The following is a 23,967-nucleotide window of genomic DNA, read 5'->3' as shown; positions in this document are numbered from 1 at the left end:
TCTTTCTTTTTATTCCCTGCCCATTTTATCTATTTTTATATAAAAGGCTCTGGGATCCCCAGAGGGGGTTGAGCCAAGGAACTCAGGTGCTTTGGCCCAACTGTTGCCCCAAATACTTGCTGGTCAGATATCTCAGTGTAAATTTTTTTCAGCTCTTAATATATGTATATTTTAAACTGGGGTAAGTAGACTTGTTGGCTTTTAATGTTGAGGACCTGTAGGGAGTCCTTTTTGGCCCATTTAACCTTAGGTAATCACATAAATGTTCATTTTATTTATCTCATTTTAAATAACTATCTAAAGATTTCTTTATTCATTTGAGATGTCTTTTTAAAAATTTCTACCTTGCTGGAAAAAGTATCTAGAGTTTCTTACATGTTTTTTTCCTGTTAACATTAATTTATTCCAATGTTTTTATTAACATCTGTAAGAGCTATTGAGGGGAAGCAAAGACTACAAATAAAGCTTCCCAAATGTTTTTCTTTGTTTGACTCAAGCTAAGGAAGTTCTTAGGTTGACCATTAGATATATTTCTTTCTTCCACCTTTAATTTGATTTTTGTTTTTATAGGTACCAATAAAACAGCTGTTTATAATGAGAGCACTCTAGAAAATCCACCAATTTAGAAGTTTCTCCAATTTAAAGGATCCATCATTTGGCCATTAATGAAATATTATAATAGTGATTCAAACCAATAAGATGCAAGAGGCTTCCCTATAAGAGAGTGGAGAAAGATGTCAACTAAGTAAGATCCAGAAAAGTTTACTCTCAGAAACAGTACGGCAGAGGTCAGGTTTTCAAACACACACACACACACACACACAGAATGGTCTAGGAAGATCAGCTAGAACATTTACGTCTCTAAGATACAGAAAGAGAAATGCAAGTTCCCCCTAGAAGGCCTTTGTTTAAAGTCAGAACTCTGAAAAGATCCTTTTATCAAGCCAGCTTTTTAAACTTAGCTTCATATGCCATAAAGGAGCCCCCTTATTTTTAGGGTAAGATTTCCTTTAATTCCCAATTAAGTAAGTACTTGTAAGTTTTGTACATATGTAAACCTGGCTGGGGGTATTAGTTGGAGGCTGGCAATCTGTCGTCCTTTCTCTTTTGTTCTGAAAGCTATATTTCCCTTCTGAGGTCAATTTGTTGAAATAAAAATTGCTAGTGATGATCATGTGCAATGTGATGATCGTGATGATCATGTGGTGGGCCAATTGCTTCCTGAGATCTTAACTCCTATAGGCTTTTGCACCAGAGTTGTTTCAGCCTCCTCTTACATTTCTCAGGTTCTCCTGGTGGCATATAAGACCACCATGGGTGCTCAGATCGCGGGATGGCCAGTTCTTATTCACATCCCGGGTTGAGCAGGTTGTTAATTAAATTAGTGGGTTTCCCTATAGGACAGCTGCATGGACTTGCCTCCACCATTCCTGCAAGTTTCTCACTCACCTGAGAAAGCTGTTGCCAGCCAGGAGGAGACAGTCTGTTCTTCAGAGTTCAGAAGCTCTCATGAGATTTCTGTTTTATTTCAACAAACTCTATTAAGGTAGCCAATTCAAGGAAAAATGACAGGCCAGTCTTCCCCCTAATTACTCAGTCCAGTCCAACCTTACTCAGTATTTAACTGAGCAAAGTCTTCCCAGTCTTTAAACTGAGGATAAACCACTCAGTGTCTAAACTGAGCAAAAATCTTCCCAGTGCCTTTTACACTGAGGGTAACCCAGGTGCCTCTTCTTGAAACTAAGTTTCAAGGGTAACCTACTCCTCCAGAGAGGAGTTTAACACCACCGAATAAAACTTAGGATCATCAACCAATAATGGGAGAGCCTAGAACCAGGAGAGGCTCATCCGAATTCTTCTGGACTCCCCAAGGATGCGAATAGGCACGAGGCCTCTGCTGGTACCAAGGTTCCAGATCCTCGTAGAGTTCAGGTGAAGGAAAGAAATCAGCTCTGGGTCCCTTACCCATGGTCGCCATAAATGTCGACTAAGAAAATATAGACACAACCTAAAAGCTAAGAGTTATGTTTTATTTGGTGGACATAACTGAGGACTTCAAGCCTGGGAGGCAGTATCTCAAGTAATCCTGAAAAAACTGCTCCTGATTACTGTACAATTTGAAAGTGCTATATCAGAGATATAGGCAAGACTTGGGAACATCTAAATAAGATTAGAGGTCTATTCTTATCACTGTCAATTGCTCTCTCTTTCCTGAAACTTCTCACTCTCTTGACATGCTTGGCACTGGACTTTCTTAGTTTTGCTTGTGTCTATATGATCCTTCATTTTCGGTTTCTCACTCAGTACCTTCTTACTCTACCAACATTTTAAATATTTATATCCTTAGGGTTTACCTCCAGCCCATTTCCTTTTTCATTTTTTCTAACTCTCTCTGGGCAATCTCATTCTCTTATGTTTTAATAATCATCCTCTTACGTTAATGACCTAATAATCTAGTCCAGTCCTCTCCCACAAGCTTCAGGCTTATATATCTAATTACTTAGAAATTTTACAAGTATCTCAATGTTATGTGTCTAACTTATCACCTGCTTTAAGCATGTTCCTTCATTCTATTCTATATCTTATTGGGTATCACCACTTCCTAATTCATCATGCAAGTTAGAAATCTTGGAGCTGTATTGATTCCTTTTTCTCTCTCAGGACCTTCTCCTGACTGCATGGTATCCATCACTAACTAATCAATTGCAAGTTCTCCTACTTTTATCACCTAAATATTTTTGGAAACCTCTCCTTCTACCATCCCCACTGTCATGGTCTTATATCTTTTAACTAAAATGGTACCTTATTACCTGAATCTTCTGCCTTTAGTCTTGTCCATTTCAATCTGCCATTAAAGCTGCATCAAAGCTGCTACGACAACACAAATCTGATCATGACATTTCTCATTTAAAGCCTTTCAATTGTTTTCCATTTCTTATAGGATATTCAATCTCCTTAATAACACTGAGAATGATCCAGTCTCTACCTCTCTGTCTCCATCTTCTACCACTTATTTCAGGCACACTGAAATACTTGTAGCTATCCCTAGAAAACCATGCAATTTCTTACCTCTGTGATTTTTTTAATTTATTTTTTTATTGAAGTATAGTTGAATTACAATGTTGTGTTCATTACTGCTGTACAGCAAAGGGACTGTACACTTTAGGGTCTTTGCTGCTTGCTGATTTTCTGTCTGGAAGATCTGTCCATTGAAGTCAGCATTAAAGTCATATTACTGTATTCAGCATTAAAGTCATATTACTGTATTCAGCATTATTGAAGTCAGCATTAAAGTCATATTACTGTATTCCTGTCAATTTCTCCCTTTATCTCTGTTAGTGTTTGTTTTATGTATTTAAGTGCCCCTATACTGGGTGCATATATGTTGAGTGTGATATCCTCTTCTTGCATTGATCCTTCTTTGTCTTTCTTTAGGGCTTTTTTAAAAAATTGAAGTATAGTTGATTTACAATGTTGTGTTAGTTTCTGGTGTACAGCAAAGTGATATATATATATTCTTTTTCATATTCTTTTCCATTATGGTTTATCACAGGATATTGAATATAGTTCCCTGTGCTATACAGTAGGACCTTGTTTTTTATACATTCTATATATAATATAGAATGCATCTGCTAATCCCAAACTCCCACCCAACCCTCTCCCACTCCCCTTTCCTTTGGCAACCACCAGTCTATTCTCTATGCCTCTGATTCTGTTTCTGTTTCATACAAAGTTTCATTTGTGTCATTATAGATTCCACATATAAGTGATGTCATGTGGTATTTGTCTTTTTCTGACTTACTTCACTTAGTATGATCATCTCTAGTTGCATCCATGTTGCTGCAAAAGGCATTATTTCATTCTTTTTAATGGCTGAGTAATATTCCATTGTATATATCTACCACATCTTCTTTATCCATTCATCTCTCAATGGACATTTAGGTTGTTTCCATGTCTTGGCTCTTGTAAACAGTGCTGCAATGAACATTGGAGTGCATGTATCTTTTTGAATTATAGTTTTGTCTGGATATATGCCCAAGAGTGGGATTGCTGGATCATATGGTAATTCTATTTTCAGTTTTCTGAAGAACCTCCATACTGTTTTCCACAGTGGCTGTACCAACTTACATTCCCACCAACATTGTAGGAGGGTTCCCTTTTCTCCACACCCTCTCCAGCATTTGTTTTTTGTAGATTTTTTAATGATGGCCATTCTGGCTGGCATGAGGTGGTACCTCATTGTAGTTTTGATTTTCATTTCTCCGATAATTAGCAATGTTGAGCATCTTTTCATGTGTCTATTGTCCATTTGTATGTCTTCTTTGGAGAAATGTCTATTAAAGTCTTCTACCCATTTTTTGATTTTTTTTTTTTTATATTGACCTGTATGAGCTGTTTGTATATTTTGGGAATTAAGCCCTTGTCAGTTTCATCATTTTCAAATATTTTCTCCTATTCTGTAGGTTGTCTTTTCATTTTGTTTGTGGTTTCCTTTGCTGTGCAAAAGCTTGTAAGTTTGATTAGGTCCCATTAGTTTACTTTCTTTTTTTTTTTTCTATTGCCTTGGGAGACTGACCTAAGAAAACATTGTTATGATTTATGTCAGAGAATGTTTTGCTTATGTTCTCTTCTAGGAGCTTTATGGTGTCATGTCTTATATGTTTAAGTCTTTAAGCCATTTTGAGTTTATTTTTGTGTATGGTGAGAGGGTGTGTTCTAAGTTCATTGATTTACATGTGGCTGTCCAACTTTCCCAACATCACTTGCTGAAGAGACTGTCTTTATCCATTGTATATTCTTGCCTTCTTTGTTGAAGATTAATTGACCGTAGGTGAGTGGGTTTATTTCTGAGCTCTCTATTCTGTTCCATTGATCCATATGTCTGTTTTTCTGCCAATAGCACTTTGTTTTGATTACTGTAGCTTTGTAGTATTGTCTGAAGTCTTGGATGGTTATGCCTCCTGCTTTGTTCTTTTTCTTCAGGATTGCTTTGGCTATTCTGGGTCTTTTATGGTACCATATGAATTTTAGGATTATTTGTTCTAGTTCTGTGAAACATGTTGTGGGTAATTTAATAAGGATAACATTAAATCTGTAGATTGCTTTGGGTAGTATGGCCATTTTAACAATATTAATTCTTCCAATCCAAGAACATAGGATATCTTTCCATTTCTTTGAATCCTCTTTTATTTCCTGTATTAATGTTTTATAGTTCTCAGCATATAAATCTTACACCTCCTTAGTGAGGTTTATTCCTAAGTATTTTATTTTTTGTGTTGTGATTTTAAAAGACATTGTTTTTTTAACATTCCTTTTTTAATATTTCATTGTTGGTGTAAAGAAATGCAACTGATTTCTGTCTGTTAATCTTGTATCCTTATCAACTACATATAATGACAATTGTACCTTTTTCCTTCCAATTTGGATACATTTTTTTTTCTTGTATGATTGCTGAGGCTAGGACTTCCAATACTATACTGAAGAGCAGTGGTGAGAGTGGGCATCCTTGTCTTGTTCCAGATTTTAGTGGGAAGGCTTTCATCTTTTCACCATTGAGTATTATATTGGCTGTGGGTTTGTCATAAATAGCTTTCACTATTTTGAGATATGTTCCCTCTATACCCACTTTGGTAAGAGTTTTAATCATGAATAGATGTTGAATTTTGTCAAAGGCATTTTTCTGCATCCATTGAGATGATCATGTGGTTTTTGTCTTTTATTTTGTTGATGTAGTGTATTACATTGATTGAATTGTGTATGTTGAACCATCCTTGTGAACTTGGGATGAATTCCACTTGGTTGTGGTGTATGATCTTTTTTAAGTGTTGTTGGGTTCAGTTTGCTAATATTTTGTTGAGAATATTTGCATCTATATTCATCAAAGATATTAGCCTGTAATTTTCCTTTTTGGTGGCGTCTTTGTCTGATTTTGGTATCAGGGTGATGGTGGCTTCATAGAATGTCCTTGGGAGTGTTCCCTCCTCTTCAATTTTTTTGGAAGAATTTGAGAAGGATTGGTATAAGTTCTCCTTTGTATGTTTGGTAGAATTCGCCTGTGAAACCATCTGGTCCTGGACTTTTGTTTGTAGTGAGTTTTAAAATTACAGATTCTATTTCAGTCGTAGTGATCAGTCTGTTCAAATTATCTATTTATTCTTTTTTTAAAATTTTATTTATTTTTTGGATGCGTTGGGTCTTCGTTGCTACATGTGGGCTTTCTCTAGTTGCGGTGAGTGAGGGCTACTCTTCGTTGTGGTGCATGGGCTTCACATTGTGGTGGCTTCTCTTGTTGTGGAGCACAGACTCTAGGCATGTGGGCTTCAGTAGTTGTGGCACGTGGGCCCTAGAGCACGTGGGCTTCAGTAGTTGCAGCACATGGGCTCAGTAGTTGTGGTACACAGGCTTAGTTGCTCCACGGCATGTGGGATCTCCCTGGACCAGGGATCGAACCCATGTCCCCTGCATTGGCAGGTGGATTCTTAACAACTGTGCCACCAGGGAAGTCCCTATCTATTTATTCTTGATTCAGTTTTGGTGGACTGTATGCTTCTAGAAACTTGTCCATTTCTTCTAGGTTATTGAATTTGTTGACATACAATTATTTGTAGTATTCCCTTATGGTTTTTTGTATTTCTGTGGTATCTGTTGTTATGTCTCCTTTTTCATGTCTTATTTTGTATATCTGTGTTCTCTCTCTTTTTTTCTTGGTGCGTCTGGCCAGAGGTTTGTCAATCTTGCTTATCCTTTCAAAGAACCAGCTCTTGGTTTTATAGACTGTTTCTGTTGTTTTTTAGCCTCTACTTTATTTATTTCCTTTCTGATCTTTATTATTTCCTTCCTTTTGCTGACTTTAGGTTTTGTTTGTTCTTCTTTTTCTAATTCTTTTAAATGGTAGGTTAGGTGGTTTGAGATTTTTCTTGTTTTTTTGATGAAGGCCTGTATTACTCTGAACTTCCCTCTAATAACTCTTTTTGCTGCATCCCATAGATTAGTATGGTTGAGTTTTCATTGTTATTTGTCTCAACGTATTTTTAAATTTCCTCTTTGATTTCATCATTGACCCATTGGTTTTTTAGTAGCATTTTGTTTAGCCTCCATGTAATTGCTTTTTTCTCATTTCTTTTTCTGTGGTTAATTTCTAGTTTCCTGATGTTGTGGTCAGAGAAGATGTTTAAGATAACTTCTATACTCTTAAATTTGTTGAGGCTTGTTTTGTGCCCTAGTATGTGGTCAGTCCTAGAGAATGTTCCATGTGCACTTGAAAAGAATGTGTATTCTGTGAAAAGTATGGAACTCTATGAATTTGCATGTCATCCTTGTGCAGGGGCCATGCTAATTTTCTCTGTATCATTCCGATTTTAGTATATGTGCTGCCAAGCAAGCACTGTGACATTTTTTCCATGTTACTACTCTGCTTGGGATTCACTTTGTCTTCTCAACTCCCCTTAGAAACTCCCTTTCTGGGCCAAGCTAACTCTTGATAGTTCTTAAAGAACTACTTCAGCAACTATCTTCATCAGGAACCTCCTCTTCTTTCACCCCTGCACCCTGGCTCAACCCTCCAAGTTCTCTGCTATGATCCTATAATGCAGTAGTGCAGGTACCATACCTCATTAAACTTTGCATTCCTAATGCTAAGAATAGTGCTTGACACATAGTAGGTGTTCAATAAAAAGTGCTATTGATATATACAGTGACATAGACAAATCTAAAAAACATATTAAATTAAATTAAATATATACTGTATGATTTCACTTACATGACATTCTAGAACAAGGAAAAACAAATCTATGGTGAAAAAATTAGAACAGTAGTTGTCTTTCAGTGAGGGGCAAGTATTGATGGGCAGGGGCATCAAAGTGTTTTTTTTTTTTTTATCTTGATGAGGGTTTGGATGTGTATATTCCTATTCAAATTCATTGAATAGCATACTTAAATTCTGTGCATTTTATTGTTTGTAAATTTCACTAAAAACACAACACCATAAACAAAGAGTGAACTCTAGTTAAAGATATATATACTGAAGTGTTTGGGGGTGATATGTACTGATATCTTCATCTTACTTTGAAATACATTTTTAAAATAAGGTGGATTGAAGGGTGAATAGAGGATGGATATATGAATACATGTGCAATTAGGCAAATATTGCAAAATGTTAAGAGTAAATTTTAAGTGGAGAGTAACACTGTCAACTGTTCTATATTTTTGAAATTTTTCATAATAAAATGTTGAGAAAGAAAAACTTATGAACCATGCCCTCTTCAGAAGAGAAGTTTTGTATATAATTGCAGAGGCTTTTTAGATCCCTGGAAGTCCACCTATGAACAGATTATCCAAGGATCCCAGGTTAAGGGCTCTGGTTCTGTGACTCTGAGGATCTACTGTTAAGGACTTGTATTCCATCTGTGTGGCATACAAGATTGGTTCCTTTCAGTCTACTTACAATTTTGAAATTCAGAGAATATCCTGTAAAAAAAATAGTCTGATGATATATTTTCCTTATTCAGATTTTTAAAACAAAAATTAGAGCAGCAAGAAAAAAATTAACCAAGTGATGTCACCAGAGCAAGATAGGGAGCTTAAAAAAAAAACTGTAAAAACAAAAAACTGAAATTTTATTAACTGACATTGGAAAATCTAGTTAAGATTTTATAATGTAAAAATGGTGAAATAATAATTAGCCAGAAAAAGTGAACAACAATTTTGTGACCTCTTGATATGACCCCAAACTTACCCTTTTTATCAAAATCTTGGAGAAGTTAAAACACCTAGCTATTTTTAGATAGATGAGAACATGAAATACTATTGGATTCCCTGAGTGGAGCCTGAAGAATATTTGTGATTATATCCAAGAGTAGTTTCTGATAAACTGTTGAACCTCATCTACACCTAGCTGCTCAGAAGTTAGAATTGCCATGGCAAAAATGACCATACACAAAATGAAAACACAAATAAGAAACTGGGAAAAAATATTTGGAACTTCTATCACAAAGGACTAATATTCCTAATGCATATTCCTAATTATTTATACACGTGTGTGTGTATTCTTATATTCCTAATATATAAAGAGCTTTTTAAAACATTGGAAAAGATCAACCTAGATAGAAAAATAGACAAAGAATAGACAAGTGATGCATATACATAAAAATATGCTCCACTTATTCATTACAATAGAAAAGGAAAATAAAACATACCAAGTTACAATTTCCACCTATGATATTTGAACAAATCTAAAAGTTTGATACTGTACACTCTTGGTGAAGCTGTGGGGAAATAGGCACTCGCATACGTTGTTAGTGGGAATATAAAATTGTGTAGCTGATGTAGGGGAGAATTTGGCATTTACTTTTTGATGCAGCAATATCTCTTCCAGGAATCTATTTTAAAGATTCAAAAATTTGAAATGATGTATGTATAAGGCTATTTGTTACAGCACTATTTATAACTGGAAAAAAATTGGAAACTACCCAAATGTTAACTCATAGGGGACTAGTTGAACAAACTATGGTACATCCAACTAACTGAAGTAACATAGAGCTTTCAAAAAGAAAGATGAAATATGTGTACAACCATGTTCATACCTGCAGTAGCCAAAATGTGGAAGCAACCTAAATGTCCACAAATGGGTGAATTGATAAATAATATGTGGTATATACATACAATGGAATATTATTTAGGCTTAAAAAGGAAGAACATTCTGACATATGCTCCAACATAAATGAACCTTGAGGACATTATGCTAAGTGAAACAAACCAGTCACAAAAGGACAAATATGGTATAATTCCACTTACATGTGGTACCTAGGGTAGTCAGAGCCATAGAGACAGAATGTAGAATAGTGGATGTCAGGGGCTGGAGGAGGGGGGAATGGGGAGTTATTGTTTAATGGGTATAGAGTTTTGGTTTTGCAAGATGAAAAGAGTTCTCTGGGTGATGAGGGTTGCACACAGTATGAATGTACTTAATACCACTGAACTCTATAACTAAAAATGGTTAATATGGTAAATTTTATGTTATGTGTATTTTACCTTAATTTTAAAAAGATGAACATTTCTATATACTGTTTATAATGATCTCCAGAGTATATTATTAAATAAAGTAAGCAAGGAATATAAGAATATGTACAGTATCTTAACACTTGCTTAAGAAGGGGTGAGGGGATACACATAAGGATAAGTATTAGATTATATTTTTACAAAACAACATTGGAAGCATAAATCAAAAACTTAAAAACAAAAGGTTAACTATTCATTAAGAAAAGAATAGAAGGGACAGGAATGCAAGTTAGAATAAATCTTGTTTTGAAGATCTGATTTAAAATCTATTTAAATGTTTTGCATAATAATTAGACAATTAAATTTTTAAAAAGCAATACATTAAAAATGCAATAAACTTTGTTGTGTATAGAGTTGGTGGCACAAAAAATTATTTCAAGTAATTTTAAAGCATAGTAATTTGATTGCGTATTCCAAGAGATATGTACCCTAAGGACAGAAACTACAAAGAAAATAAGATAATTGTTTCAGCTATCATATTTCTAGTTATTTTATTTTTTTCCAAAACTATAATCTAACCTACTATAATATAATGTACTATGATACAATATAATATGACATAAAACCCTATATATTATATAAGATACATTATATAAATAATAGGATAAAGCAAGTAAGTAATTATGTTAATGTCATTAGAAACAGAGATTTTCTGTGAGAGAAAAAGATAACAAAAATAAAATCAGTAATGCCATGTTATTTTAAATCTGAATGGGAATATCAGTACAAGCTAAAGATGTATTTTCTCTTAAATGTTTTTCCTAGCTCTGTCCATTGAAAAGTTCTAAAAACAAGGATCAATCTAGTGACAATAAGCATCTCTAAAACTCAGTTTGTAGTTTCTTAATACTATTTTAATGATTAATCTCACTAAAAGAACTAGGATTTCTTGGTAAAATGGTGGATTCTAGATCTGGAACAAGAAATTAACAAAATAAGCCTGGAAACTTATCACACCCGGAAGCTATCCAGAACTACTAGAGTCATGTCAAAAGAACTCAGAAGCCTGAAAAGTGTCCAACTAGCTTGAGATGGGATGATTTGAGAATTAATTAATAATGCAATAGACTGAAACAAATCAAGAATATTTAAATTTATGATTTGATAATGATACTAAACAAATAAAATCCACTGACCACTTTTTTGGAGGATGCTGAGGAACCAAATTTCTTATTTTGAAAACTGATAAATGTAAGGAAAGAATCAATCAGTTACTTTGATTTCCTATCTGAACCGTACCTCAGTGTAACCAAATAGTTGATAATAGTTTTTCTTTTTTCTTTTTTGAATTTTTGAATTTTATTTTATTTATTTTTTTATACAGCAGGTTCTTATTAATTATCCATTTTACACATATTAGTGTATATATGTCAAATCCCAATCTCCCAATTCATCCCACCACCACCATCCCCCCACACTTTTCCCCTTTAGTGTCCATACGTTTGTTCTCTACATCTGTATCTCTATTTCTGCCCTGCAAACCGGTGATAACAGTTTTTCTTTAAAGACACATTCCAGCTAATAAATGAATCAGAATATTAAGATGGCAACTCTGAATGAAATAATAAACCTAGGTAGTGGTCATCAATGACTGCTCAAAAAAAAGAGAACAGTATAATGTGAATTTTGATGGAAGTACATGACATCATGTACTGTAGTGACCTCCATGTACTATAGAGTCTTATTTTTTTTTTTAATCAAAGCTGCATGCACCAGATATAACTACCAGGTTAAAGGAAGTAAAGAAGAACTTTTAAAATTCACCACAAGGGTGCAATCAGCAAAATCTGGAAAATGAGAAACCAGGCACCAATTGTCCAGTATCTTCAAGAAATAATTTGCAAGGGAAAAAAAAGAGATATGGAAAGATAATTATAGATTAAAAGAGACTGAAGAGACTTATCAACCAAATGCAACAAATGCGCCTTGATTACATTCTGGCTGAAACAAACTGTAAGAAATACATATGTATGATAAAATCTGGGAAAACTGAAAAATGTGATGTGATTATATTAAAGACTTCTTGTAAATTATTTTAGAAAATAATGGTACCATTGTTTTGTTTTGGTTTTGAGTCATTACCATTTAGAGATACATACTGAAATATTTAGGGATGAAATTACACAATGTCTGGGATTTGCTTCAGAATAATCCATCCATTGACAGTGGTCGTGGGAAAGTGGTAGGAATAACGAGAAATAAGTTCGGCCATGCATAGATAATTTTGAAGCTGGGTGATAATACATAAAAGTTCATTGTATTATTTTCTCTACTTTTATATATGTTTGTAAATTTTCATAATAAAAAGGAAAACAAATCAAGAAAAAAACTTACATCAACATGTTGAGAAAAGTTTTTCTCCACTATCAACTCCACATCTGGGAAAGGAATAGCCATACTCCTATCTTTAGCAGACATCCTTAGATGCACAATACGATTCCCATTTTGTAGGACAGGCACAACATCAGGCAGCTCCCATATCACCGCAAGGTAAATATTATCTTCCTTACCCTTTAAAAGAAATCCAGTGAGTACATGAAAAATTCAATTAACTGTTTTATTTTGAGCTGTTTTAAAGATACAGAGAAAAATAGAGCAAACAATGATATACCCACCACTCAGCTTTATCATATCTTAGGCACCATCTATCCCTCCCTAATATAATTCCTCTTTCTTCTTTACTCTCCAGAGGTAGCGAGTAACCTGAATATGGTTTTAGTCATGAAAGTTTATACACACACACAAACACACCCCATATTCAGGTTTTAGTCATATATATTGGGTTGGCCAAAAAGTTCGTTCGGGTTTTTCTGTAGCATTTTTTCTTTAAATTAATTAATTTATTTATTTTTGGCTGTGTTGGGTCTTCGTTTCTGTGCGCAGGCTTTCTCTAGTTGCGGCGAGCGGGGGCTACTCTTCATCGCGGTGCGCGGGCTTCTCGTTGTCCTTGCTTCTCTTGTTGTGGAGCACAGGCTCTAGACGCGCAGGCTCAGTAGTTTTGGCGCATGGGCTTAGTTGCCCCGCGGCATGTGGGATCTTCCCAGACCAGGGCTCGAACCCGTGTCCCCTGCATTGGCAGGCAGATTCTTAACCACTGCGCAACCAGAGAAGCCCCTGTAGCATCTTAACATCTTTACATCTTTCTGGCCAACCCAATATATATGTTACATGATATTGCTCCCAGGCTTCTAACTTTTTATAAATGTTATCAAACTGTATGGATTCTGCTTCAACTTGCTTGTTTCACTTAATATTATATTTTTGAGATTTATACAAGTTATTACATGGAGCTCTAGTTCATTTATTTTTAACTGCTTTATAGTATTGTATGAATATACTACAATTTACTTATCCATTCTCCTACTGATGAGTGTTCAGGTTGTTGCCAATTTTTCACTGCATTTTTTTATGGACAGGTACCATATTTTCTTGAGCATGTGCCTGGTGTAGAATTACCAAGTTGTAAGATATGCACACCATCAACTTCAGTAGGTATTGCCAAGTGGCTCTTCAAGGTAGCATCCATTTCCACTTTCACCAGGAGTAAATAAAAGCTCTCCTTTCTTCACATTCTTGCCAAAACTTCATTTTACTTGATTTTTAAGTAATTATTTTTGACTGATAGGTTTAAAATAGGACATTTAAAAATTAATTTTAAAATTTATTAATTACATTAATCACATTTTTCTAATTTTTTTAATTAATTTTTTTGAACCATCTTTTTCCCTTATTTATTTATTTATTTATTTATTATTTATGGCTGTGTTGGGTCTTCGTTTCTGTGCGAGGGCTTTCTTTAGTTGCGGCAAGTGGGGGCCACTCTTCATCACGGTGTGTGGGCCTCTCACTATCGTGACCTCTCTTGTTGTGGAGCGCAGGCTCCAGATGCGCAGGCTCGGTAGTTGTGGCTCACAGGCCCAGTTGCTCCGCGGCATGTGGGATCTTCCCAGACCAGGGCTCGAACCCGTGTCCCCTGCATTAGCAGGTAGATTCTCAACCACTGCGCCACCAGGGAAGCCCACATTTTTCTAATTTAGTAAGTTGAACTTTTTTTTTTCATGTATTTGTGAGCCATCCAGCTTTCTTATCTGTCCTTTGTCCATTTTTCTGTTGGGCTGTTTCTTTTTCTTTTGGATTTGTGGCACTTCTTTCGGTATTCTGGTTCCTAATCTTTTCTCAGTTACCTGGGGTGCAGTGGTCTTTTCTCAGTCTGTGACTTGTCCTTCTACTTTGTTTTTTAAGGCAAATGTTTGTTTTTAATTTTACTGTAGTAAAGATATCTTTGTGATATCCCATCCATGAATATGGTGTATCTCCATTTATTCAGGGTGTTTCTATGTCCTTTAAGATTCCCCACACACACAAAAATCTTGTATGTTATTGTTAGATTTATTTTAGGTACCTTAGATTTTTGTTTGCTGTTGTATTTATTTATTCTGTTTTCTAATTTGTTGTTATTCATGAGATGCTCTTAGCTTTAAATTTTCAATTTTTATATGGGAATAAAGGCCAATTTTTGAGGATTGGTTATTTTGTGAGCAGAGCAGGGATCTTCCTTGGTTGAAAAGCAGCTGTGGTAAAGTGGGGAGAATATGAGTCTAGGCATGATGACAATGTGTTTCTAGTCTTAGTTCTAGTGAAACCTTGGGCAAAGTGTATATCCTTATGGGGCCTTATTTTCCTTAGTTAATGAATAAAAGTCCTTCCATTTTTTAAAAAACTTTATGATTCTAGGTGTAGATCTAATATCTCTGTTATCTCATATCTATGTTAATTCAAACGTATGCGCCAGTGGTACTCCCACATACTAGTTGATTCTTTGGTTAGCATTTGCCCCATTGTGGGAGTAGAAGGAATCTCAGCAATATCCAAATAGTGATTTGATATTGATATACTGAGTAATAGCTTAGTTAGGGTCATGAGCCCCCTTGATGGGATGAATTGACTACAGTGGTTTTAATAAGTTTAGCTGGTGTCAACTGAACCACTTAGGAAGGTGGCTATCAGACTTTCTGAATTCATAGAGTGCTAAATTTTAAAAATATTTTAAAAGATTGATTTAGAGTTACTAACATTTAATTTTACTAGGAAAGGACATGAGGGAAAAGGAGAGAGAAAACTCTATTATCATCATTTTATGAAATGAAAAGCTATTTTAATACAAAAAAGTAAAAAAGATAAAATCTTACAATTTTTAAAGTAAAATTAGGTTTATGAAAAATTATTCTTATTTTCTTCATTTCATCTCTGGTGAAACTTCTTATCTCAGATAGGTATTGGCAGATAGGCCTTTAGGAATTGGTGCTCCAGAAAAACAGCAGTTCACATAATGCTAAGGGCATGTATTATGCTAACTGCTTCACAAAGAAAGGTCTTTTGCTTTAAGGGACTCACAAATAGGGCTATATGAGTAGACACACAAAGTAATGTGGATAGGAAGGAAGAGCAAATAAAAAGAAATAAGTGGGGTTTTAGAATTTGAACTGTTCGGGGGGGTTAATAAAAATCTCTGAACTCCCATAGTGCTTTGTTCATAATATTAGAACAGTAATTTCTAATCAACCTATGGTTTTGTCAAAAAGGGTTTTGGGGCAAATTTATTCCAAATTTACCAAAATTTTTGTGTACTCAGAATACAATTTTATCCTCTTAAAACTGAGATATAAAAATCTATACTGTTTTCTTCTCTGTGGACTATGAAGTTTTATCAGTGGATCAGTCAATTTAAAATCTGCCCTCCCATTACATGACTAAAGGACCTTGCCCAGAAAAACTAGTACAGTGGTGATTTGGAAAGAGATCAGGCAACTGCACAAGCATTTTTCTGAGACTTGAGAAAAGAAAACTAAGAATATAAGTGCAAGAGAGACATGACATTTTAAACTATTAAAAACTGGTTTGAAGACATTAAAAAGAAGTACGTAAAACTTATGGGGACTCCACTTTAGTTCATAATGCATTAGCAAGGCTTCCTGAATAACTGAATGTGATCCCTGAAGAATTTTTTCTTTTGTTTGTTTGTTTGTTTAATGCAGCTGAGAATCTTGGAAGATAGAGTTTTTGTTCATCTTTTCTCCACTCTACTCCCAGCTTCAGCATCAGGAAGAACAACCTTCCTGCCCTCAACAGTTTCTGGGGACAAGCAGAGAAATGGGGTTTAGAGTTTGGGGAAAGAAAGTTATCATGGGCCTGTTCCCCCCTGGGCTGAATAAAAGCCTGGGAACCCTTATTCAGGGGGAGACTCCTAGGATGGGATTTAAGCATGGTGGTTCATCTGCAAATATGCTTAAATCCCCAGAGGTGTGTGTGGAGGGGGCAATGTGTGGCATGGCTTATGCCTAGTTTCCCTTTCTTCCAAAGAAGTAGAGGAGTAGCTGAACAGGTGGACTAAGCCTGCTGTACTTTAGAAATTAGGAGAGTGAGAAGAGAATGGGCAGCAGAAAAGCTTACTGCCAGTGCCTCGACAGGGGACTGTTGTGGGGACTGCTAAACCCCAGCCCTCAAGAACACCATGGCTGTACATCCCACCCTTTGGGATTATCACATCTTGCAATTTTCTAGTAACCAAACCCCAGTGAGCAGAAAAAGAAATGTAGTTCAGTAGGCCTAGAATCTAGAGAGAAGAACAGACAAAACATGCAGAACAGATCCCAGACTAACTAGAACTGCTGGGAAGTATGATAACTTGAGCAAAACTGAACAGTACTTAAGGGAGTTCAAAACAGAAACAAAAACCAACACAACGTGATCTTCAAATTTAAGAATTTGGTTGATGAGCTGAAGGAGAATCAGCACCTGTCTGAGACTTGAACTAATAGCCTAGCAGTAGAGAAAATATTTCAAAGCAGTTAGCAAAACTAAAATGAAGCAAAAACACAGAGGAAAATATAAGAGATTTGGAGGACAGATTCAGAAGACCTAATATGCAAATAGTATGGGTTCCTGAATTAGAAAAAGAAACAGATGCCAAAGAGACACCTATACACAAATAATAATACAAAACAATCCCCTGAGCTGGAAGAAATACCTAGGACTTCAGATTGAAAGTCTCCTGTGGAATTGATGAGAAAAGATATACACATAGGCATAGACTTTAAACGTCAAGACAAAGATAACATCTTACAAATTTGCAGAGAGAAAGAATAAGTTGCTTACAAAGGAAGAAGACTCAGAGCAGCTTTGTACTGCTCATTGGTAACACTGTCACTTCAAGATGGTGAAGTTACATATAGGCTGAATAAAAGGTCCTGTAACTCAAGAATGCCAAAATATTTCCCAAGAGTTGGTGCTGATTTACACCAACATTAGCAGTGAATGAGTAGTCACATTGTTCCACAGTCTTGCTAAAACTCAGTATTATCAGACTTACTTTTTAAAATCAGTCTATTGGGGGTATTATATCTATTCTAATTCTAACTTGAATTTACTAATAAAGTTTAGCGGCTTTTCATATGTTTATTGGCCTTTTGTGTTTTCTACTTTATGAAGTGCCTATCTTTTTTCATTTTTCTATTGAACTGTTTATCTTACTTATTATCTAAGAACTTTGGATACTAATCAAGTTGCAAATATTTTCTATAATTCTACTCTTGTCTTTTTGCTCTCATTATGGTGACTATTGATGGAGAAATGTTATTAATTAATTCAAATAAATTAATCTTTTCCTTAATAACTAGTGATTTTTAAATATCATTTAAGATATTTCTTTATCCTGAGTTCATAAAGACAATCCCCTTAATTATCTGCTAAAAACCATATTGTTTTGTTTTTCAATTAATGTCTTGAAGTCATTAATCCACAAGAAATAGTCTTAGATGAGATCATGAAAGTTAGAGTTCTTTTTTTCTCTCCCTGTGGATGTCTAGTTGCTCCAAAACGATTTATTGAAAAGTATATTCTTGCCACAAATATCTGCTATGCCATTTCTGCTGTATATGAATTTTTTTGTTGTTGTTCTGTCACTCTCTGTGCCCAAACTTGGTTGTCCTGTTTCCTTGTGAGCTTAATTATGTTAGCTATAGTCTGAGATGAAGTTGTCTTCCTCCAGAATGAATTTGTGCTTGTTTCTGCCAGGTGCCTGGTGGAACTACCAGTATTGGATCACCGTAAACCAAGTTCATAGTTAAGATTTCCTTGACCACCTAAGTATTGCAAATCTAGGCAGCAATCTAGGTTGAAAATGCATATGAGATCCTACCTGTGGTCAGTTTCTCAGGGACAGCGTTTGTCTCATCTTGTTTTGTTTTCCTACTCTTCTCCCTTGTTCCCTGCTTGGCTCAGTGTGAGGGCAGTCTTTCCTGCATTGCCCCTAGGAGGCTGGCTTTTTTCTTTCTGGTTCACCCTCATCTTGATAGTGTGATTTTGGGTCCCAAAATCACACTATCAAGGGGTTTTGGGTCCCAAAATCACACACTGAGGGGTTTTCAGTCCTCATCAAGTTCAATCTATGGAATTCTGGAGACATGGAAAATCAAAATAAAGTGAAAAATGCTACAATAGGACTAAAAGCAATTTCGATGTGAGAACAGCACCATGCTACTTTTTGCAGTTTTTAAAAAGGAGTGTTTATAACAACAGACATTGTCTGTTAGGAAGGGTATCTTGATGGTCAATTGCACTAATTTGAAACAGGGAAATTAATACACTGTCACATTTTAGACTATATTACTAAGAAGTTCCTTTCTACAGTGCCATTTTTTTTAGGGAGTAAGTGAGCTTGTTTTATTTATTACTTCTTTATTTATTTTTTAATCATTTCAGCAATTAAAGGTTCTGAGGGCTAAGTGGGTGGAGATGAGTTTGGTTTTATTTCATCTCTCTAAAGAGAAAGTAGGTTGGTAGACCAAGCTGTGATAAAAGCAAAGTTGCCAACACGAATGACACTGCATGAGCTGGGGCCGAGGGTGTGCATGTGTGTGTCAGGACCAGATGGTAAGAAAATGGGAAATAAAGAATAAGAATTCCAGTCAAAGGCCATCCGTTGAACAAATGGTAAGCTATAAGAAAGACTAATGCCATCTCTAGCCAAAACTTTATTTGGGGCCAAAGTTACATTTTCCTAATGACCCCCTTGCTTTGTGTCACTTTTTAGGTTCTTTCTTCACAGGCTGAAAACCCACAAGTGCTAACTACATGCCCCAGTTTTCAGGAATAATGCTACCTGCAAGTTCTGGTTTCTGAAGGAATGTGTCTATGTTTAGATGATATTTAAACTATTGCTTTATTTTGTCAATTCAGCAAAAAACTATTAACTATAAAGTAAACAAAGCAATTTTGGTGACAAACTGAAAAAGTGACTTGAGCATCCCTGAATGCATTATGGGTTATAAGGTTCAGAGAGGAATCATTTCTCCCTTTCACAGAGTCTGCTGGGAAGCAGCTCTGCCAGTGAATTATCCCCAAATGAGGGTGTAAACCATGTCAGAGGTGGCAGCTGTATGTAAATTTAATCTTTTTGATATCCATTCCAGAGTATCCCAGCTAATCCCTTCAGCAAACACTGGATGGGCAGGATGCAATGGCTGAGCAGCTATTCTTTTTTGTTCTTTGCTTGGACCTGGGTAATGTTAATTAGGAACATCCTAGGAAGGATGGTGGAGAAATACGATCCTCAGCTGGCTGGCAAGAGAGGATTTAAATGGGGATGATGCACACTCAGTTGATTTTCCCAAGAAGAGCATATGGAGTATATAAAAATGGGATTGCAAACCTGGATCATTTTGATCTTCCCACTGCGCTCCAAAGCGAGGATCAAGTACTGGTGTTTTTCCTGAGCTTTCAGGAAAATCAGGCGTTGCAGCCAGTGCTCTTCCTCCTTCCAGTCTTTCCCTTCTGGTAACACTTTCATCTCTTGCCCACTGCCAAAGTCCCAGATTTTAACTGTTCCTGAACACACAGAGAAAAGACTGTATAGGCAAAAATAATGTATAGAAAGAATGACTTTTATCTCAGAGAAAATTGATCTAATTGAAAGCTTTCTGCAACAGTTTATCCTAGGTTTATTTCCTACTGAGACTGATATATGAGTCTCTCTAGCATTGCTGTGTACCAAATATATTTCTGTATGCCTGAATTTGTCACAGGCTGATAAAGAATAAACAGGACCAGGCAATGTCTTGAAATTTGTGACTGTTTTCTTTGAAATTCTCAGACTCTCCTGTCTGAGCTTTCTGTCTTAAGTGGGTCTTTTCTGCCTTTATTCTCCCAATGCTTTCCAGTTTGCTAAGTACTCTTCAGTATCTATCATCAATCTATCTATCTATCTATCTATCTAATATCATGTCACAATGATTATTAATAGTAAAAAATCACTCCAATAGTGTCATTTCCTAAGGTGCTAACATATTTTAGGACTATCTCCTACTGGTAACAAAAGGTTTAAAAGAATGCCAGCAGGTAGGAAACAATCAGGCTTTGAGTTGTTTTTTTGTTACATAAGAAGGAAATGCAGAAAGGGTGTCATGTTTCTTCTTACATTTGAAATCATACTTTCTTTATAGTTAACTTCATTCATTTAGGAGACCCTGATGAAGAGACCAGGTGAGATGATAGCATACTTGTTGAATGCCTATTTCTACGTCATTACTCAGTGTACACTGATAATTATCTTCTAACATGGGTTTTTATAGTGACCTCAGGGTTAAAATCTAGTGTACTGCCCTTCACAGTACTTTTCCTCCCCTTCCTTAACCCTAACCTCAGCCCCCTCCTCCTGCTTCTTATCTTCCAGTTCTAATCCTGCTGGACATCCAGAATGTTCTCACTGTGCTGTTTTCCTTCCTTTATACTAGGTTCCCTCCATCAGCAATACTCACAACCCCCTCATTATTTTTTTTCACTAAAAACATCTTTAAACATTAATTAAATTCTCCCTGTATACACAGCATGGTGGTAGGAGCAGGGGATGAAAAGTGAGCATAGTTCCTGCCCTCAAGGAATTTATGGTCTTGTAGGAAGTCTTATAAACAAGTAAAAGAAGTGATCATGCTCTCACTTATTCCTGGGTATGTGGACCACAGTCTCATGGCCCAGATTTCCTGCTGACTTAGGACTTTGACAATAAGATTTAGTGGGGCAGAAAGCAGGGAGGATACTGCTCAGCTCTTCCCAGGTGATGGGTGGGTGAAAATGAGAGAGGACTGCTGGCTTGTGGGTAGAGTTGCTTTGGGATCTAGAGAATCCTTTTCCTCAGGGTGTCCTAGACCCAGAGTCTTTGACAATTAACATGTACTTCTGAGGAGGACAAACTGTCACTAGCACTAACAAAGTGAAATATGACTTGCTTGCATGAAAATAATAGTATCTCAGTCATTTATACAAATTTCTTAATGCTTATGCTGGGCAATGGTCATGTGCATTGCTCAGAATTTCTAATTTTCATATGTATGCAGGATGTGCTTACAGAGCGGTTAAGACTGCTTTCTTAAGAACTCTCCTACATGAAAAGCAGTTGCATTTATTCACACCCCACCAACTCAGCATTCATGATTTTATTTCATGTGTACTGTTATCTGCTTACACTTTAAAAACTCAGACTTTCACATCAAGATATTCAGTCAGTCCATCCATTGGCTTACAAGCAAGAATTTATTTAGTAAATATATACCTAGAAGAAGTATATTCTGAGTAGTGATGCAGATGATCATATTGTCTAGATAAAGCAGTTCTTTCATGGGAGTTCAGAACAAGGTAAGGTGAAAAGAGAGGCAGGCTATAGTTCTCTGGTTCTAGCAAGTTCTATGCAGTTCCCCACAGCATGAACAGTAAATGACACAGCACAACTGGAACATGACATCCTCTCAAGTGTGACATGACACATGCCCTTAAGCAGCTTAGACTTATAAGCAAGTCCAGTATAGAATTCTAGATGTGATTTGGCAAAGTTGGATGGATATTTTGTCTGGTCCCATATTGTCAGTAAAAATATTATCAGAAGTACTAAATAGAATGTCTGTCTCTTAGCTGATGGTACCCAAAATTAAAAGGACAGAATGAATCAGTGCAACACAGATAAGTCTCAGTCAAAACAGAATGAGATGGTATATATGAAAGACTTTGCAAACTGAAAAGCAACTATATAAGTGTAACGTAAGGTATTGATTATTTTGAATGATAATATCGTATTATTGTATTGTCCTGTCCAGTATCAGGACATTAATGCCAGTTAGAGAAGGGCCTATCACTGTTCAGTCAGGCACAGCACTCTCACTGGCACGTTTACATATTCCAGCCTGATTCATGCTTCCTTTCTAACCCAAACAACTTGTAATGAGATCCTAGAACAAATTCTCAGGACACTAAAGCAGGGAGGCTATACTCTGGATATTAGTCTGACCATTATATGCTCCTGTAGCAAAAAGAAATCCACTTTCGTCAATAGCTGCAGAAGTCAGTTCAACATTGAAGCCATGAAGGTCTAAAATCTGGTACATTTGGAGGCCAGTTTCGAGTTCCCATACCTACAGGAAAGAACAAAATAATCAAATAATCCATAAGCCCTTCGGTTTTCATCAATTTTACAGTATTCAAAATAGCCTCAAAATTGGTACAATGCACATCTAACACCTCTCCCAACATTCTGCCATGAGTGTTGGTTTGGTCAAAGAAAGGTCTAAAAGATGTAGTGCTGTCTAATAGTTACTGTGCTACCCCGGAGTGTGTCTGTAACGTATGTAGGTGGGCTGAAACAAGCAGCAACTATTCCAGGCAGCCCCTGTCTGTCCAGGAAGTAGTCAATTGCTACTGTAAGCACAAAGCAAGTTTAGCAGCAAGATAGAAATGTAACAGTTACGAGTTCAGCAGACAAAGAAATCAAATTGAATTTATTCTTTTTTTTAATAGATCTTTATAGGAGTATAATTGCTTCACAATACTGTGTTAGTTTCTGTTGTACAACAAAGTGAAATCAGACATATGCATATATATATCCCCATATCCCCTCCCTCTTGAGCCTCCCTCCCACCCTCCTTATCCTATGTCTCTAGGTCATCGCAAGGCACTGAGCTGATCTCCCTGTGCTATGCTGCTGCTTCCCACTAGCTAACTATTTTACTCTTTATTGACACTCATTCAAATTAGCTAGGGGTCACAGGACAGAATCTGTGGTTAACAGCATGAAATCTGAGAGAATCATGAGGAAAGGGCTCACTGACCTTTCCAAGGAGTGTTCTGACTAGGGACATGTGCCCAGCTCTTAACAGAGAGAAAAGGGGAAGGGAGGGCGAGGGAGGCTGAGACTTCAGAGAAGGCTGTATGTGTAATTAGGCTGGGTATAATCAGAAAATCTAGAAACACATCAAGGCTCATCACTGTCTCTTTGGAAATGCAGTAGAAGCTTTAGACTTGCAGTCTTTCAGTCTGAATCTTTCCCTTTTCATGGATCTGCCATTGTCAGGTGTATATTAGACTGTCAGTAAACAATAAAATTGAACTGGCAACACAGTTTGAACTCAAGATATTTGGGGACAGGGGCAGTGTAAACACAGGGCCAGAGATGGGAAGGTGCACTGTTGCTCCAGGGAACTGAAAGTCAGTTGTTGCACCGGGAGTGAAAGAGGGCGAGTGGGAGAAGGAGTAGCTGATGTAATAAGTAGTCTGGAGACCAGATAACAAAGGGCCCCCAACTGAGCTGTGGCAGAGCCAAGATCTGAAAGAAGCCAGTCTGGACCTTAAGCCCATGCTCTTAACCTTTGTGCGCCCCTGAGTATAGATGAGGTCCTGAAGGGAGAATGAAGAATGAGGGCCACTGCATGAAGGGGTCTCAGAGGCCACCCATTTCCTGGCCTGAAGTATGATCCCTCACCAACCAATCAGGTATGAAAACTCATCTAGATGCCTTCCTTTCCCCTTCTCCCCTTGCAGGGAAGACATTTTCTCCTTAAGAGGTCAGTATTTTATGAAAACAGACAGGTT

General features: G+C 36.4%; 1 protein-coding gene and 1 non-coding gene across 2 annotated transcripts in view; both read right to left on the bottom strand.

Moving 5' to 3' along the window:
- The window catches only part of WDR64 (WD repeat domain 64), a 151,201-nt gene that overhangs the window by 50,137 nt on the left and 77,097 nt on the right, over positions 1 to 23,967 (bottom strand). Inside the window, exons 13-15 of the mRNA XM_068541664.1 lie at positions 22,391 to 22,514; positions 19,766 to 19,941; positions 12,391 to 12,567 (exon numbers count right to left, since the gene is read on the bottom strand). Of these exons, the coding sequence (XP_068397765.1) occupies positions 12,391 to 12,567; positions 19,766 to 19,941; positions 22,391 to 22,514 (477 nt within the window). The remainder of the gene's footprint in view (positions 1 to 12,390; positions 12,568 to 19,765; positions 19,942 to 22,390; positions 22,515 to 23,967) is intronic.
- On the bottom strand, positions 7,282 to 7,385 carry LOC137763119 (U6 spliceosomal RNA). Its single transcript, XR_011073685.1, has one exon. It is a non-coding gene; the product is annotated as a U6 spliceosomal RNA (small nuclear RNA).

The sequence above is a fragment of the Eschrichtius robustus genome, chromosome 3 (genome assembly GCF_028021215.1).
Source record: "Eschrichtius robustus isolate mEscRob2 chromosome 3, mEscRob2.pri, whole genome shotgun sequence".
NCBI classification, from domain to species: domain Eukaryota; kingdom Metazoa; phylum Chordata; class Mammalia; order Artiodactyla; family Eschrichtiidae; genus Eschrichtius; species Eschrichtius robustus.
This window is presented reverse-complemented; position numbering and strand designations above follow the sequence as displayed.